Source organism: Pogona vitticeps, chromosome 2, assembly GCF_051106095.1.
Source record: "Pogona vitticeps strain Pit_001003342236 chromosome 2, PviZW2.1, whole genome shotgun sequence".
NCBI lineage: Eukaryota > Metazoa > Chordata > Lepidosauria > Squamata > Agamidae > Pogona > Pogona vitticeps.
Window position 1 is genome coordinate 204,888,289 of NC_135784.1, and position 18,829 is coordinate 204,907,117.

An 18,829-nucleotide genomic window follows, 5' to 3' on the forward strand; every position below is an offset into this window, starting at 1 on the left:
TAGAGTCCTCATTAAGTATCATCTTATCATACATGCTGTGCAATCCCAAATTACACTCATCTACATCATAAACATTTTCCACATTTTTTCATCCCTTTGAACAAAAACTAAGCTCTGAGTACATTTGACAACTGTATCGGCTAGCTGTTTACAAAGCTTTTGTCTCTTTATATGATTTCAGCAGGACAGCTTGCTGGCAAAATTCTGCTTATAGGAAGTTCAAAATGGTACTTCCTCTTTTTTGTGTGAACCAGGGGGTTTAAAGAAGAGAGGAAAAACTCTCTGTCACTGCCATACCAAAATGGCTTGACTCTATGCCTGCCACTGCCAGCTATGAGACTTAAGGGAATTCTAGTGGATGTTCCAGATCTTTGTTATCTTTGAGGAAATTACATCATAAGGGAATTCTGTTCCATAGAGGGAAAGGGAGTTTTAGACATACCTATGTAAAATGAAGGTCAGATTCCAGCCAGTATCTGTTCACTTTGTGGTACTATAGTGCAAGCAGGTAATTTCAAACAGTGGACTTAATCCTGTCTCGACCACCCATCCCTCCAGTTTAAATTACCATGCATACTACTTCATCTGTGAAGCACAGAATTAATATTTCCTGCCTGATGCCATTCTACTTTTTACAATATTAATACATATTTGATATGATAAGAGCATAAAACAAAAATCTCTGTCAATCGTGATTTTTTAAAAAATGAGCATGTGCAATATCTCATTTTAAACTCACTTAAATCACAGTACTGTACTGTACAGGGATAAAATAGAGCTTACTTGCTCTGTTCCTAAAAATATTTATCATGGAATAAGCATCATTTTCTTGTAGGGTATATATATTTCAAGTACAGTCAATAAACTGAACCCACCACCACCACCACCACCACTTTACATTGAGAAGAATGGATGCTGCAACAAGCGTAGTCAGTCCTGATAGGATACGGCATACATGTGCTGGCCCAGGAGGTCCACATGGGAGAGAACAACCTGCACAGAGCCAGACACCAGCTGTTTTATGTCCTGGATTTAGCCTTTGCAAAGCCTCCTGTCAAAACTGCCTTCAATATTGTGTGATTTTAATAGCTCTAAGCTGCATGTGCATTGGAAGAGTGAGGTGCAATTTTTCAAACAGACACACTATGGAAACCATATTATTGTTGGCTTTTGTTTCTATTACTTTAGGAAAGCATGGGATTTTCAGAATCTGTAGACTACACAGCCACCAGAGGTCTGCAAGAATTCCCCCAGCCAGACTTTTTGAGGCTTTGAACAAGAAATCAAATTGTGACAGGTGTTTTCAAGTTCTTAAGGTAACGAATTCACTCCCTGACAATCATTTTTGTCCTTTGGAGAAGACAAGGGAAATGGACGAGTAAGGCTAAACTCTGCAGGATTTGCAGCACTAAACTCTGTCTGAATCAAAGATTTTTAAAGTGCTTGGTAAAAACCAAAGACAGTCTCTGTTACCAGTTGCAGAAACTACAGGACATGATGCAAAAAAGGAGAGATTTGAAAGAAAATGGGGCAGGGGAGAGCAAGGTCACATATGATTTATTATTCACAAAGTTATTATCACAAATAAGTGAAATGAGCACTATTCAAAATGAGGAGGAACCCAAAAACCACTCTTCGCTAAGTGGAGATGTCCTGTTCTGTTCTGCTGTAGCCTGAAGGAACAGGGTGTAGGGGGCAAACATGGGGTAGATATCATCCTAAACTCCCACAGCAACTTACAGAATCAGAAGGTAACAATTACGATAGGGGGAGGAGAGAATTCCACAGTATAGATACCAGAGAGGTTTGCATTAATCGTGGTTTCTAAATATACAAATTACCCAGCTATATCACTATCTAGTCCAGCATTCCATTTCCAAGCCAGACAGCTGCCTCCAGGAAGCCCAAAGGCAGGAAAAGAAGGTGGGGCACAGGAGTGCTAAAACAGTCTGGTTGCCCCTGGGCTTATTTCTATAATCCTGAGCTGGAAGAAATATTTGACATTCCTAGAAGCCAGCTATGCATGAAAATGAAGCAACCCCACCCCTAAATTAATGAATAAATAATCCCTCCATGCATTCCAAGGAGCCAGTAATTCTACAGGCACCTTATAGCACCAACTGCAAAAGGATTTTACCCCATATAGATTGTATAGATCTAAATGATGTTTATAAAGCTGGGGGGGAGCATGCTTTACAACTGCCACCACCACTACCACCTAGCATTGTTTCAACACGGCTTAATATCACTGCCAGGAGCCAAAACCTTCAGTTCAGGACCACACATTCATACTGTCCCAGGAATCAAATCTATGGAATGAGCAAGTTGAGTGAGTGAGTGTTCGTTTATTATTACAGTCCATGACCAGCAAGAGATACTAAATTTAGGTCTCTGGCTGTGAAGGCAGAAGTTGGGAGTTCAATTCCCCACTGTGCTTGCTTTGCAGTAGCTGGACTTGATGCACAGGGTCCCTTCCAGCTCTGCAGTTCTAAAATGATGATGATGATGATGATATTATTATTTCTAAGACAGGTCACAATGCTAAAACAGAGGGGGAAAGTGCAAAAGGGAAGTTATAATTTAAAATCATGATCCATTCAATCTTTATGTATCTTGCATGAATCTGCAAAAAATTTTGCACAGGTAAATTTAATCTGGGGATTAAAACCTAAAAGTAGTTTATGTGAGATCTTCGTTTCAGGACAGCCCAAAAACTAGTTAAGGAAAGGAAGAATAAACTTATTACATAGTTCATGATAGAAACCAACAGTGTAATATTACATATATGCTTGATACTACTGTGCTGTCATTGACTGCAAAGACAAACCCTCTCTGCCATACCCTCCATTGGTAATCTCTGAGGGAAGAGTGTGCCATCTAGCTAGTGAGAAGACCCTGCAATGGGTAAGCAGCTCCAGGAGAGACATGTAGGTAGTCAAAAGTACAATATATCTGGAATTATCTGCTGCAAGAAAATTGGGGGCTCTGCCAATATCATCTAGTCTCTCTATGTCAGATGCCCTCTGTTTAATGAGTGCAGCTGCCTTGTCTAATCCTATTTTAAGGAGGGACTGAGGGGAGTGAGTTTTTTAGGCAGCTGAGAAACCACATGAAGTGCTGCAAACTCCCACAAAGATAAAACAACAACTTCAAAGGCAGATCTCCATTGCTGGAGTAGCCCATGAGCTGAAGAGGGCATGGAACAGCTAATTTTGTTTTTAGTCCAGTGGCAGACCTATGCCAGAGTCACAGGAAGAATTATATTATTATACAAAATACACTTCTGATTTTTCCCCCACCTCTTATTGCTGAGCACACTGGACATTAAAGGGAACACACATTTCCCTGTGTTAACATGTTTTCCCATCAGCAATGCTGTTTGCAAAAAGATTAGTGCCTCAGCAAAGAGACTTGCAAAGTGTGCTCACATGTACCTTCCAGTGATCAACTGCAAAATAAAACATGCTACATACAGGAGAGGAAGCATGTGCTATGACAAACATATATAGTTCAGCACACCTCTTCTACATACATGCTAAGCATATTGTCTAGGTTGATCACAGTCAATACATGACTGCAATGGTTGTTTATCAAGAGCTTGCTAACTGTGAAGTGCATGTAAAAATGTGACTAACTTGTCACTTGTATTGTCCTTCTCTGAAGTGAGGAGGATTTTATCACACTACCATATTTGATCAAAAATTCACAGAAGCAAAGAACAAGCAGTAAAAATATCAAACAAATCTTCAAGTGGTAATACATCATTGTGTGCGTGTTCAAATGGTTCTCTTCCGTGTATCATCCTGCTGAGCCAAAACCACTATCTACCACTTCCCTGCTGCCTTAAAAGTTCCAATCAAGTGCAGAAGTATCATGTGATTCCCCTTACCACTTGGTAGCACTGCCGGTTTCCTAATTGATAGCTCACACGCTCACAAAAAGCGGTAATTGGTCAATGTGGTTTTATCTGCACCTCTGCAACATTCTGTCAAATGGCAAAAAGACAAAGAATATGGGAGGAAATGATGACACAATGCAGTCCAAACTCAGATCTCATGATTTTTTTAAGATATACCCTTAGCTTCCTTCAAAAATGACCAAATACTTATTTTATAAATATGAAAATTTCAAAAATTCATAACAGACATAAAAGGTTACAGGAGCCAGCAGCCCTCTGCATCTAATGTTTAAAACTAATACTGTATTAGAAACTCATTTTTTTTCTGGCTCAGAAGCTCTCCAGAGGTACATCAGGGCAATTTTCTCATATTTTCTGGGGTCCTCTGCATTCATTTGAGCACCCCTAGGACTGCCCCAATGTCATCTAATTTTTTTAATTTATTTTATTTTATTTTGGAGGCGAATATTGACCATTGAAGAGTGTAAGAGGTGCTTTTTAAAATCAAAACATTTTTGTCAGATTTTCTTTTCAGAATCAGAGTTGTGAGAGCAGGTGAGCCTCTCCAAAGTCCACGGGTGAATGTGGGCAGCCACTGAACCTCTAAAGCTCAACCATCACAGTACAGACAATATAATATGTTATAGTACATTGATTAAAATAGTGGGCTTAGTCAGGGGAGTCTTAAACCATTGTTTCAACTTACAGTATATATGGCCCCATAGCAGTAGAGCATCCTCTGGCAGGTTATTTGGAAAGAGGCAGAATAGATATGGCCAAGACACAATGTCCCAAGCTACCTCTTAAGGTTATGTCAAAAGTTTACATCACAGGTAGTAAACTATGGGCTTCTAAATGTTGCATTTTGCCTACAACACATAGTATTCCTGGCCAACATAACTAGTGGTAAGGAACTATGGGCACTGCAGTCCAAAAACACATTGGAGATCTGCTCTTGCATTATCTGTAACCAGTATTTGTTCCTACAGGGAAAGCAAGTTAAAATCAGTTAGACAGATGCGTTCATTTTGACTGAATTTTGTGTATGTGTGTGTTCTGAGAGCTAATGCATGCTATTTTCAACATTTAAAATAGCTAGTATATCCTCTCACACAATTATATGCTTTCTTCTTGTCTTTTTATATTCTTGAATTTTAAATTGCTTTCAATTAGTAGCAAGTACCTGAAACAGGATAAAACTCCTAGTGAATATACATATTACCAAATATTCAAAGCCTGTCTTTAAGAAATGACTCTTACAGCAGACCAAGGCTAATCCCTGAATAAAAGCAAGTTTCCACCAAAAACAACACCACATATCCCATCTCACATGGGCAATTTTCCTGATATTATACTCATAAGAGGCAGTGTGGCAACCTAAAAATCTACTCTTAAAAATATTCGTTGAAATCATGTGCAAACTTAGTTCTTGTTTTAATATATGCTGTTTTTACATTACTTGACAGAGTAGGTTTGTATATCTACACACAAATTCAGTTGGCATACTTCTGCATCTGTCTCAAGGATAAGAAACATTTGTAAAAAGAAAAACCTAACAGTTGATTGTACTTACAGAAACATGGCAACATCACTCCGCAAAACACCTGGATGGTTATTATTTGGAGCTGTAACTGGGTTATGTAGTTCAGCTAAACTGGACTACAAATCTTAGATTCATGTAAGTATAATTGATAGCAGATCTTGATAGCTTCCCTGAAAGTTAATTTTAATCAATTGGACAGGCAGACAGGGAGAAAATAGGAATGAATTCAAAGTCTGAATGACTGCTTTGCAGTAAACCCCACTATCTTACTTAATTCCTGAACAAATGTTCTCAGAATTGCTGCTTTAATGGTTGCAGGCACAGGTTGAGGCAGCAACATATGGTTATGTATGTTGTTTAACAAATGACAAGATCAGGACATAAATGAATTGATCAGAAATGTGTTTCAAAATTGCAAAGTTAATTTTTAAAGGAACTTGATTGCTCTGGCTAATTCTCAAAATGAAATTCCATTAAAATTCCACAGTAGTAACACTATAGTATCAGTAGCAGCAATAGTAGTAGCAGTAATAGTAGTGAAGGAGGAGGAAGAGGAGGAGAAGGAGGTTAAATGTGATTACCTGTGATGTAAAATGGTCATCTGGTAATTACAGCTTGCGCAAAGGTGGTATCAACACATTCTACAGTACAGTATCTGTTTCCCAATTCTTTTCTCTCTGCTGACTGCCTCTCCTGCACTTCACTGCTTCAGAAGACAAGCAAATACCATGTATGGGTTTTTGCTTTTATAGATCTAGCAGGGAGTTAAGAGGGAATCAAAACCTGAAATAAGCTGAAGCACTTTCTCTTTTTCTTCCTAATTTATACCACAATATCCCCCCAACAGGCCTGCTATAAACAAACTTCGTACTGTGTACTATTAACTCACCCCTGGTACTGCACACCCCTCCATGAACATTTCTTTTAACCATTTCGAGACTGGTTCAAAGATTACTTCAAGCTATTTTTACAACTGTTTCTGCATTAAATTCTGTCACAAAGAGGGCGATGGCAACCACTCTAAGCAATGTTTAGAAAATTCTTTTCAAATAGATCTGAGGGGAGAAATATGGAATATGTTTCTTATGTTCTGCAGATTCCCAAAGATGTTTTTTTTTAAAAAAAAAAAAAAAACTAGTAGTGGCAATGAAATACTCTTTCCGCCTTATGAACCCTTCTAATTTATCCGTTCTGTTGCCAAACAGTTTGAATAATCTTCATATACAAATCATGGGGTGGGGGAAATATGAGGGGAACTTCGGAGTTTCAATGCAGTTGTTTGCTCCTGTCTTCCTCTAGACAGAGAGGGAGAAAATTAATGCTAACTAACAAGAAGGCAAAGGCTTGTGGCTTTTTTGTTTTGTTTTATTTTAAGAGACATGACTAATGGATCAGACCAGCCATGTTGTTAAATTGTGAGACCGAATTCATTGAGCCTGGGAGCAAGAGATGAAAGGAGCTATGCCACAAGCAAACAACTCAACCAGTAACTATTCAGACACAAACTGAAATCCAGTGCCCAGATTGGCTAAACTCCTAATTTCAGTTCATCTCCAATTCCACATCCTGCACTTATTTCTGTATGTATGCACTTACTTCCCCATACACATCATATTAGGCACTCATACCCCCATACAAGGACATCCATTCATCTGCTCCCCTTATTACCCAAAATATCTACCATAAAGCAATCTAAATCAGGGATACCTCCAAGTATCAGTTGCTGGTAGTTTAAAAAAACCAAAACCAAAGAAACAAATTCAGCACTCCTTGCTATCTTCCTGGTGTGTTCTGCCTGGGAACTCCTCGAAAAAAAAATAATGGACTAGACTGCTCCAGTCTGATCCTGCACAGTTCTCTTCTTCCTTTCTTAATACATAGGGAGCGTATGCAGACAACTAAGCCTGAGATAAACAATCCAACTCGGAGGGAGCCTAGTCATCCATCAAAAGAATTTTGCCTCCCTCCAAATGCAGATGTGTGGCATACTATAGTCAGCTGTACCCATCCAGAAGCATAGATTTGAGAAACCAATGAATTCAAATGACAAAGGGGCAAAAAGACTCAGGACATTAGGAGGAGCTGTTCATCAGTGAAACAGACTGCCTTGGAAAGTGCAAGATTTCGGGATTTCTTCCATGAGCAAAGGCTGGACTAGATAGCCTTGCAATACTACAGCTTTTAAGAGTGGGAAGGATTTCATACCAGAAGATACTGAATGAAAGTAAACATGTTATATTCCCCAAAATGCTGATTCATTTTAGCCAGGGTCGCAAAAGCAATCATTAGCCAATATTATCCCATCCCACACAATCCAATGGGATAAGGATACTGTTTTGATTTTCTGATGGCCCCAATCCTTATCGGAAATAGTTTCATGGCAAGTCCTAATGACACAGGCAATCTTCTTTGCCTGCTTCTTCTTCAGTTTTGCGATGGCAACTGTGGGATAGCAACATTGAGGTTTAGCCCACGGGCCTCCATTTGCTCAGCCTTCAAAATATGCTTCCTAAATATTACGGATCATACTCAATAATTCTGTAAACATGAGCCACAGCAGGTGATAGCCAAACTTTCACTATAATACTACCCTGTCTATTATAGTTCTACCTTGTAAGCTGTGCAAATTGCAAACATAGATATATATTTTTTTTTTTTGCTAGAAATGTCAGGTTTGTCCTCCCTGCCCACCCCGCTTCCACTTTAGATCTGTCCAAACTGTTGTGTTGGAAGCTGATGCTGTACCTTATTTGGAAGCAAGATCATATAATAAATGAACTGTGGTTAGGAAAAATTCCCCTTTTCAAAAACAGTCACTCCTTTTAGAGGAAACTCAGACAAAACTCTGTATTAAAACTGCATATTGATTTATTTCAGAACAGGAAAAGCCTCTCCCAGCCTACCCACTACCCCCACCACTCCCCATCTAAAACATGCCGCTTCCCAATGTCACAGCAAGTACACTGAAGCCATGCATAGTGCGAGTTCAGACTTACTGAATGTAGTCAAGGTCAGCAGCTGATAGGCCAGCTGAAGAGAAACAGCCAGACACAGAGGAGCCCATGGGGACTCCTAGACCACCAGCTATTAATCACCCTTTTTAATTTTGAAGCCATGTGATTGCAACTTTGTCTTCGCAATCCCTGCTCCCCATAGGTCGGCCTCCAACAGCTGTACAGCACAGGGAAAGGTTGTTTCTCTTCTGATCATTCATTAAAAGGATTGGATAATGTTACTGTCATGCATCACTCCCTTGTCAATCAGTTGATTTCTAATCAACATTTGAGGCCTGGCTGTCTTCACTACAGACTCTAAGGAGAACTTCGTAAAGGATTCCCCAGTGAAAATTAGGAAACATGCACTTTGCCTGTGACTTAAAATTTACCTGGTTTATTTAGTTCATCAACTATATCCAGAGGCAAAAAAGAAAAGCAAGCAAGAAAACTAACAAACCACCTTCTGACAGATTTATCAATGTCTGAAACACAGAAATAATTAACTCTTCCCCATTAAGCTTTGATCATACTGGCTCATTTAGTAGATTTCAAGCAACCAGAGGACCAATCCAGATCTCCATGTGTCACCACCAGTGCTTAGGCATGCGCCTTAACGTCTCTGATACCTAAAGCCCCATATTATGTTATCTCTTCGCAGCATGAGGTGAGGCCTCCAATGTTTCTTAGAAAACCTATGGAGCTAAATGGTTAGAGAAATTCATCAGCTAAAGGCCTTGAAATCTTTCTAAAGTCCTGACAAGGCAGAGTGAAGAAACTATGCCTCCTCTCTCTGAGACCATTCCCTTCATTCTGGGAGTTTTCAAAACCATCCTTTATGTAACACAGAGGCTGGAGAAATATGGTATTATTAGTCTAACATTTTCATCATCCCTGACCAATGGCCAGTGTCTGAGCTGATAGAAGATGGAATGACTAAGAAAGAGAAGCCAGGGCTATTGCCATGCAGATAGAATTGGAGCAGAAAACAGGTACAATTCCTACCCAGTAGTCTCTATCCATTTATTTATTTATTCTCTTCACTTGAAGCCACAGAAGGAAATGGCAACCATTCAGTCTCATAGGCAGTGGGGAATAAAGTACTATAAAAATTGCCCTGTCTGTTTGAGGCCCACTGGACAATCCCTCACTAGCTGGGATCCTGCAGAGAGGTACAATCTCTCTCTGACTGCAATAAAATTAAGGACATGCTGCTTCCATTAGAAATGTTATAGTGAAAAACCTTCCCTCCACAGAATCCTGTACATTACATTGATGCATATAGTGCATGTAAGGTAAAGGTAAAGGTATCCGACTCTAGGGGGCGGTGCCCATCCCCATTTCCAAGCTGTAGAGCCAGCGTTTGTCCAAAGACCGTTTCGTGGTCACGTGGCCAGCACGACTAGACACGGAACGCCGTTACCTTCCCACCGTGGTGGTACCTATTTATCTACCCGCATTTTACATGTTTTTGAACTGCAAGGTTGGCAAGAGCTGGGACAAGCAATGGGAGCTCTCTCCGTCGCATGGATTCGATCTTACGACTGCTGGTCTTCCGACCTTGCAGCACAGAGTTTTCTGGAGTTTAACCCACAGTGCCACCAAGTCCCTAGTGCATGTGCATGTACATAAATATTAGAAAAGCACTGGCAACTGGATAATTCAAACCTGTGATGTGATTTCAAAGTTTAAGGGATATTAGAAACCACAACTGGCATAAGATTTCCAATAAAAATAATGGGAACTTTACATTAAGGACATCTTTTCTCACCCTCATCCCAGCTTCTGCCTTGCCTGCTTATTTCCTTCTCACCAGTAATAAACAACTCCTCTTGTTCCTTGGTCTTGTGTATAATTTTGCTCTTTTCACAATTCTTCCTTGGTTCATACATCTCTTTTCAATCCAACATGCCCAGCCAGGTTTCTACTTTCCATAGTCTACACTTCCCTTCACTGCCTTGACCTGTCTGCCTAGCATTTCTCATCCTCATCCCTCACATAACATATATGGTGTCTCTTAATTTGAAATATTGTAATTCCCTTCCCTTTTTTTCCACTCCTCTCCCCAATTTCTCTCATTCATTTTTCTAAAACCACTAAACCTGTCTTCTGCTTCTGTGTATAAGGGATTATCTTTAATGTATATGCTACTGTTGATTTTCTTTAACCACATCACATGCTCTTTAGGGACATAAGGTTATTCTCTTACATGGGGGAGAATTTGTGATGTATACACTTTTCAAGAGGTGTAGTTACACTTCTTCAGAGACTCCTTTCTGAAAAACCTATTGCATTGCTTTCCTTATCTCATCTTCACCTCCTTCCGCATTGACGTTGACCTTTAATGTTCTCTTTTTTGTTTCACTGTGTGCTCTACACCATTTATTCAACTTTCAGCTTCTCATTGTCTTGTTTTTCACTTTCCTTTTCTCCTGGAGTCTCTTCGTAGTCTTCAGCTACCCTGTGTGTCATTTTCAGCTGAGCTAAATTGACAACTTTCCCTTCTGTCACAGCATTCGGACTGCAAACTACTTTAATAACTGTTGAGAGAAGTATCACACACACTTAGCCACAGTGCACTATAAAATGTAAAGCCAGCTCCTACAGTTTCTCTTGTGTGCACACTAGGGTAATCAAAGATACAACTGGAGTACGGGTGTACAGTTTTATTAAAAAGTTCAGTTTTCAACAGATTGCAATCAGCCTTCTTTGTAAGCTACCCTGTTTCCCTGAAAATAAGACTTAATCTGGAAATAAGCCCTAGTATGATTTTGCAGAAGCTTGTACTATAAGCCCTACCCCCAAAATAAACTCTAGTTAAGTGAAACCCCACCTTCCACCATTGTGCAGCAACCAGAAGATGACATGACTGTACAGTATTTGAATAAATGTAAATTGTTGTACATGAAAAAATCCCCTGAAAATAAGCCCTAACGTGTTTTAAGGAGCAAAAATTAATATAATTATTTTTTTCAGGGAAACATGGTAGTGAGTCCCCCAACTTTGACTCCCTTCCTCCCTGGCACTGAGAGTATATAAACAGTATTAATTATAAATTCACTTGGCCTCCTCACTTCCCTTTTCCTCCAAAGAAGTCACAGTACACACTGTTCTGAATGCCAAATTGAACTCCTCGCACAGCTCACAGGGGACACCTGTTGGTTGTTCAGCATACTTTTGGGGTTTGATTTTCTGTGCAATTTGTTTCCTCTGAAAACAGGGCAGATCCCAAAGCCTCAAACTATCTGTCTGTCTGTTTGTTCATTCCTTTATTCAGTTTACAGTATATACTATCCCATTAATGCTAGCAGTACACTGTGTGGTTTACACAGGGTTAAAAACACACAAGTCCTCAATACACAATAACAAAAAAATACAATTGAAACAGCACAGCAATACAACATCTAGAATGAAGTTGTTCAAGCCCTGCATTGCTGACTATCATTCTCTTTTGCTTCTGTGTTTCCCCGAAAATATGACAGTGTTTTATATAAATTTTTGCTCCAAAAACCACATTAGGGCTTATTTTCAAGGGATGTTTTATTTTTTTCATGTACAACAATCTATAGTACATTTATTCATATAGTCATGTCATCTTCTTTTGGTTGGTGCACAATGATGGAGGGCTGGGTTTCACTCAACTGGGGCTTATTTTTGGGGTAGGGCTTATATTATGAGCATCCTGAAAAATCATATTAGGGCTTATTTTCAGGTTAGGTCTTATTTTCAGAGAAACAGGGTTGTTCTTTCTGCACTACTAGATAGTAATTTGGGGCTTAGTTCTGATTGTAATGCAACAAGCACTACAGTACTTGGAAAGTTTCAAGTTCAGTTCAGATCTGTTCTGAATGCATCCAGAGAAGGAAAAGTGGATACATTTCTGGGTCTCGTGTATGCTTGGCACCACCAATCCATCTGTCTGTCAAGGCCCTGGCATACAGGGGCAATTTTAACCCAGCCCTTACCACTTCTTTGGAAATTTTAATTTCGGTTTGGACTCATGAACCTGCTAAAAACACATCTTATTTTGCACAGAATAATTTAAGAATTAATCATCCTCAGCAATGACAGCACATAACAGCCTTTACCAAATACACAACTCCTAGAGTCCTCCAATCAGCACAGTTATTTGGCAGTATCTGAATTGTATTCCAATAAAATAACTTACCCATGTTGAGCTCAACCCAGTCTCCCACCACCCACAAAATGCTTTCACAAGCAACTCCCATCAGTCCCTGCCAGCACGCCCAATAACCAGATAATATGAAAACTGAGATCCAAAGTACCTTGAAGGAACAAGATTAAGGAAAGCAGGCATGTCCATTCTCTTGTATGGAGAAAACTGAAGAGCTATGCCCTTTGGGGCAGCATTGCAGTAGCACAAACCCTTTTGAGAGCCCCCAATACAATGTCAGCCATTCCTTAAGAAAAGGGATTGCAAAGGCTGAGCAAAGAATCACATGCTCTTATAAGTCTTATAGTCTTTTCTTCCATGCATTTCTTGCATGTTATAATGACCTGTTCTTTAATGCACACAGTATGGAAAATAGGTATATTATAGGTGTCATAGACTACAAAATGCCTTCCAACATGGCAACTGGCTTCTAAAATAGTGGATATACTTATACTTGTTTATAAACAAATAAACCCTGAAGAGAGTCAAATGCCCAAATAGCAACAGAGAACGCAGCCAAGCTTAAAAACACATTCAAATGGAGAAACAAGAAGTATATTTAGCTTACATTCTAATTTTAAACTAAATCTCATTCACCAGCTTCCCTCGGGAAAATTAGTTCAGCCCTAGTTTTCATTCTGTCAGGACAAATAGAACTGGGAAGCTGTTCACCATACATAAGGTTTTTTTGTTTGTTTGTTTATTTGTTTTGTTCACCCTTTATTTAGGACTCATCTTTGAGTTTCCTGGCCACAAAGGCTGCAGACTGGGAATTTTCTAATCTCTTTGAGGCTGTAACTTCGCAGCTCCAGTAACAGCTTACCTCTCATTAATAATTTTCATTTACCATAAGGTTAATAAGAGAAAGAAACATGTCACTCAGAAGGCTTTGCTGATATGACATTCTCACAGCAAATATAAAAAGAGAAAGTACAAAGTTAAGCTTCTTATAAAAGTCTGATCAGCATTTTCCAGCAGTTCTAACCTTCATAATTGAAGGAAGATCTTCGGATAATGCTTACTTCTGTAAGTTAGTTAACTGCTTGCATGTAACATCAGGAACACCTTCCCATCACCAGACACAAGAAAACCATAAAAATAGAATGTGTGCCTTGCTTCATCTATTGGATCAGAAAAAGATAACACAATGATCGCAGATGCTTGTCAAGGTGATGGTACTTCTAAAACAGTTGTTCCCAATCTTGGGTAACCCAAGTATTACGTTGCAGTCCAAGAAAACCTAATTTACCTAAGGTTTGGAACCATTGTTCTAAAGCTTCATCACCACTATACATGGAACTTTACAAAGCAACAGAAACAAAAGAGACAAACCTCTGCTTAGAAAAGTTTAGTTTTAAAAAGAGGGAGAAGTAAAATAATGGATGATTGCAAACCAATCCAGTTGCTTGTACTTGGTAAGGCTTTCTCTGAAAAGGCAGAAAAATATTTCAAATAATTAGCATGTCATTCGAGCATAGTGAAATAAATTAACCTCCTGGGGCCCATGAGGGCCAAAACATGCCTCTGTCATGTATGAGGCAACCTCCAGAGTCATGTCTGTGCCCCCATAAACAGAATACAGAGATCCATGCAGCACAGAGATCCTCCTCACATCTGCTCACATGTCAAGGTGCATTTAATTCTGAAAGAACCAATAACTTCCTTGTGAATTGTCACTCATCTAACATTTCAGGGTTAAAAAGTTCATCACAATAACCTACAAGAAAGTGCAGCAGCAGCAAATACAGTATGAAAATCATCTGAATATTACCTTTCCAAAGAATCAGTTTCTGTGATGTCTGTCTCCGTCACATCTCCTGGTCCATTGGCAACCCCATCACAATGGCCTTTCCTGATCACCGCATCAGAAGTCCTTTCTAAAAACTGAGCATCTTCCTTGATGCGCTGCTGGATCATTGGAGTCAGTGGCATTTCAAAGCTGAAGTAACTATCAGGCTCAGAATATAAAGTTTCCAGCGACTCGGCACTATAATATAAAGACGCATTGTCCAGAATACTTTCAAACTGTGAACTGTACACATCTGTTGAGACTTCAGAATGCGGTTGCCCAAGGACATCTTCCACTTTCCCACTGACAGTGTCTTCCTCCTCCTCCATTAGCCTAGGATTCAAAACACACAAACAAAATCACTGCAGTTTCTCTTTTAAGACTGGCATGTGGGTATGATCAAATCTTTTGTGGGTGTGCACACATACTAACAGCTCTGTACTTTTGATCACCGCATACCAGTGTTTACATGTCTGGTTGCAATTGTGCTGATGAGAGAACAAACACAGTTGTCTTTCCCTGTGACTGCCTGCCCAACCTCCAGCACTGAGTAGAAACAAAAGTGGCTGTGATGTTATGATGTGTACTCAGAAACATCAGTTCGCTGTGTTCAGGGCTGGGGGGGGGGGGGGAGAGACACACTGTGTGCTTCCATCTCAGATTAGTTTCTGGAGATTCTGAAGCCTCTGGGTTTTTTCTCCCAACATCTCAGTCAACTCACAGAACACAAAGAATAGATCAGAACTACAAAGAGACAATCATTATTTAGAGATATGAAAGTGGCAAAACAAAGGCCACTTTCCAGGGTATTTCCCCCTCACAACTAACATGCTTTGCAAGTTTTTGAAGGTCTATGAAATCAATAAAGGAGTGATTAGAGTAGGGGGTATGTGTGTGCTACAATTATAGAGTTTACAGCAGGGGTCTCAAACATGCGGCCCGGGGGCCATTTGCGGCCCTCGCCTTGCCTGCCCCCCCAAAGCGCCCACACATCCTCTACTGTCAAGAGTAAAAAAAAGCCTTGCCTCGCTCGCCGGCTCTCTCCCAAGACAGCACCTCTTGCACCCTCCATCCAGAACTGCAGCCTGCCAGCCAGCCTACCTGTCAGTCAGCTAAGGAAACTCCTGGGCAGCTTCCTCGGGCTCTTGCTCCGCTTGGCAGAAAATCTGATGTGGCCCAGCCTCATGTAGACTCTGCCTCTAGCGGCCCCCAGGTAAATTGAGTTTAAAACCCCTGTTTTACAGTATAAGATGCCTCTCTCTTGAGGACCAAGAGCATTTTTCACAGGGTACTATATGTCTGTAAAAACCAAACCTAGGAGGAGATAAACACAAGTACAGCAAAAGACTCTTGTACAGAGGTGCCTCGAATTACAAACATCCCTACTTAAGACCATTTTGAGTTACGACCAACTCCAGCTGCAAAATTTTGCTTCTACTTGCGACCAGAGCTTCCACTTATGAACAGAAAAAGGCAGGGGGGAAAGGAGGGAAATTCAAATTTCTAACTGTAGGTGATGACGAGGCTGCTTCTTTATAGCTCTTTCATCCCAATGGTTCGAGTGAGTGCGATTGAAGGAGGCTTGGGCCTGCCTGGCTTTTGCTTTGGAGTGAGCATGTGTGTGTTTGCAGGGAGGCTGCATGCTGCCTGGTAAGGTAAGGTGCTGTTTTCTGCTTTTTAAAAACTGTTCTGGGTGTTTTTGCAGCATGGTTTTGGGCTGGGGAGAGTTATGTTTCTGTGCTGTGATAGCTCTTGGGGGGTTGTGGGGTTTTGTGGGGTTTTCCCCCATTTCCAATGGGTCTGGGGGATTTGGTTGCTTTTTGGTTATCCCCCCTTTCCGATGGGGGGTTTGGTTGCTTTTTGGATTTTCCCCTCCATTTCTGCTAGGTCTTGGGGGGTTTCCTTGCTTTTTGGATTTCCCCCCATTTCCGATGGGTCTTGGGGAGTTTGTTTGCTTTTAAGTGTCCCCCCCATTTCCAATCTTGCACAATCTGTTTGATTGCTTTTTGCTTTCTCTTGTTTGCATTTGCAATGGGTCTTGCACAGTTGATTGGTTTTTGGTTTGTTTTCTTTGCATTAGGTCTTCCACACTTGATTGCTTTTTGCTTTCTCTTGCGCCATTTGCAATGGGTTTTGCATGGTTGATTGGTTTTTTGTTGTTGTTTTTTTTGCATTACGTGTTCCACGCTTGATTGCTTTTTGCTTTCACTTGTTTGTATTTGCAATGGGTCTTGCACGGTTGATTGCTTTTCTTCCCTTCCCTCCTTCGGTTGGAAGGGATTAATCGCATTTTGGGGGGGGTGTGATTTTTTTTTTCTTCGGCCAGAACGGATTAATTGCATTTCAATGCATTCCTATGGGAAATGGTGCTTCGACTTACAACCATTTCAAGTTACAACCATCTTCTGGAACGGATTATGGTTGTAAGTCGAGGCACCACTGTACTTCCAATTCTTCCTTGCCTATCCCTGTCACCAGGGCCAGAGCCACTACTAGGTGAACTACTGTAGGTGACTGCCAGAGCGCAGACCTGAGAAGGGCGCAAAACTGACCTGAGGGGCGCAGAACTGAACTCAGAAGAGCGCTGAACTGACCTGAGAGAGGCAGTTTTATACAGACTACAGTTTTTTGAAAAAAATGCAACTGAAAATTTATATTTAAAATTTTTAAGATAAACACCACAACAGTCATATAAAAATTTTCCATATACTGTAACCCAGGGGTCATTTCATAGAAAAAGGGCTACTGGTACTCTCATTAGCATAACACATTTGCATATATCACCCTGGCATCAATGTAAGTATGCAAAAAACCACTGGGTAAGTAAAAATAAGCACTTTCAGAGTTGCCAGCACTGTATACCCTTGAGTCCTGCCCCCCAAGGTGAACCCCTGCTGCAACCCCTATCACTTACAAATGTCCCATTAACACCAGCACTGTGATCTACTTCCTGGGGTTATGAGTCACAAATAACTCAATAACATCAATAACCCCACTGCTGCCTGTAATGGGGGAGAAAATTTTAGTGAAGATCCTGCAGCTTCCCTCTCTCACTTAGTTTTCCGTCTCTTTTAAGCTACATTCCCCCAGTTATAACTGGAGACAGACTTTTAGTTTGGTAGGGGCTCCACCCATGTTCCCTCTAAGCCAAGTCAGCTTCTGAGCAGAAATTCTACCTTGTGACCCCTGACCTGGAAGATCTACTAATCTCTTGCTCATGCCTTTTCTTGAAAAATCCCAAATTCTGTGTGCCAGACCAATACCCGTAGTGCAAGGAAACTAGGGTTTCACTTTCAATGTGGCAACTCTTCCACTGCAACTGCAAGGCTTCTATTGAGCTGAACGTATTCGCTTGGATGATGTTCCCAATGACATTTGGGGAAAAGTGAGTTTCTATCTTCTTTCACTCAGTTTTTACTTTTCAGTTACTTCTGTTATCATTACATTGTATTTGGGAAATGGAACATTGGGGGAGAGTAAGCCCTTCCTTATTGAAATAGCTTTGTTTGCCTGCTCGCTGAAGTTGTTGCATTTTGCTGGGTATAGGATGTGTCTATATATCTATATATGAGGGTATAATCAGGTTCTACACCACTGTGTGACAGAGAGTGTTGGACTAGATGGATCATTGGCCTGATACAACATGGCTTCTTTTATTTTCTTATGAGAGAGAGATGTGAGAAATTTCAACAAAAAGTTGAACTCTTCATAATTTCAACTTTTTGTACTTTCTGGTCTTCCTACAATTTGTCTGCTTTTGAAAATTGATGGGGGGGGGTAAAAGTAGTTAGTCTTGCCTAGGCGCCTAGGGCGCAAAAAAGTCTAGCACCGGCCCTGGCGGTCACATTCACATATTCCTAAAGAGGCACAAATATAACAGGTGCATTGAGAAAGTGACACATCCCTTTCGTTCACACTCCAACTAACATCTATAGAGAGATTCATGCCCCCATCTGTCCTTTTTGATTAAAACAATAAATATTGATTGGTTAACAAGTCTGTTGACCAATGTCCAGTTTTAGCACACCTGTGCTATCAGCTTTCTAGGTGAGCTGACACATAGAAATTAAAACTGAATGGCTACAATCCATTAGTAAACTACATCTAGAGGAAGCCCACTAAAAAACTGGAATTTACACAGGTGTTGACTCATCAGATCCCCACTGATTCAACAGACCTACTCTAGCTGCAACTTACTGTTTGATTTCAGGCAATAAAAAATATTCGAAATCTGTTCTCCAAATTGGATTTTGCTTCAGATAACAATAATCTGCTGGTTTGGGGGAATCTAAAAGCCTCTCAATGAAAACATATCAGACCTTAAGATGAGGATATAAAATTCCCAATTTCTTAATTTACAGTCAAAAGAGCTAAAACATACCACATAAACATGCAGGCTCCCCAGTTCTTCTTTGTGTATTGCCTCCTGTTA

At 40.3% G+C, this 18,829-nt stretch overlaps 1 protein-coding gene across 4 annotated transcripts in view; it reads right to left on the reverse strand.

Annotated features, from left to right (window-relative positions):
• PSD3 (pleckstrin and Sec7 domain containing 3) overlaps positions 1-18,829 on the reverse strand; it is a 206,900-nt gene that overhangs the window by 130,259 nt on the left and 57,812 nt on the right. For all 4 annotated transcript variants that reach the window (XM_020801452.3, XM_020801453.3, XM_078384837.1 and 1 more), the window contains one exon: positions 14,380-14,730. In XM_020801452.3, the coding sequence (XP_020657111.3) occupies positions 14,380-14,730 (351 nt within the window). The remainder of the gene's footprint in view (positions 1-14,379; positions 14,731-18,829) is intronic.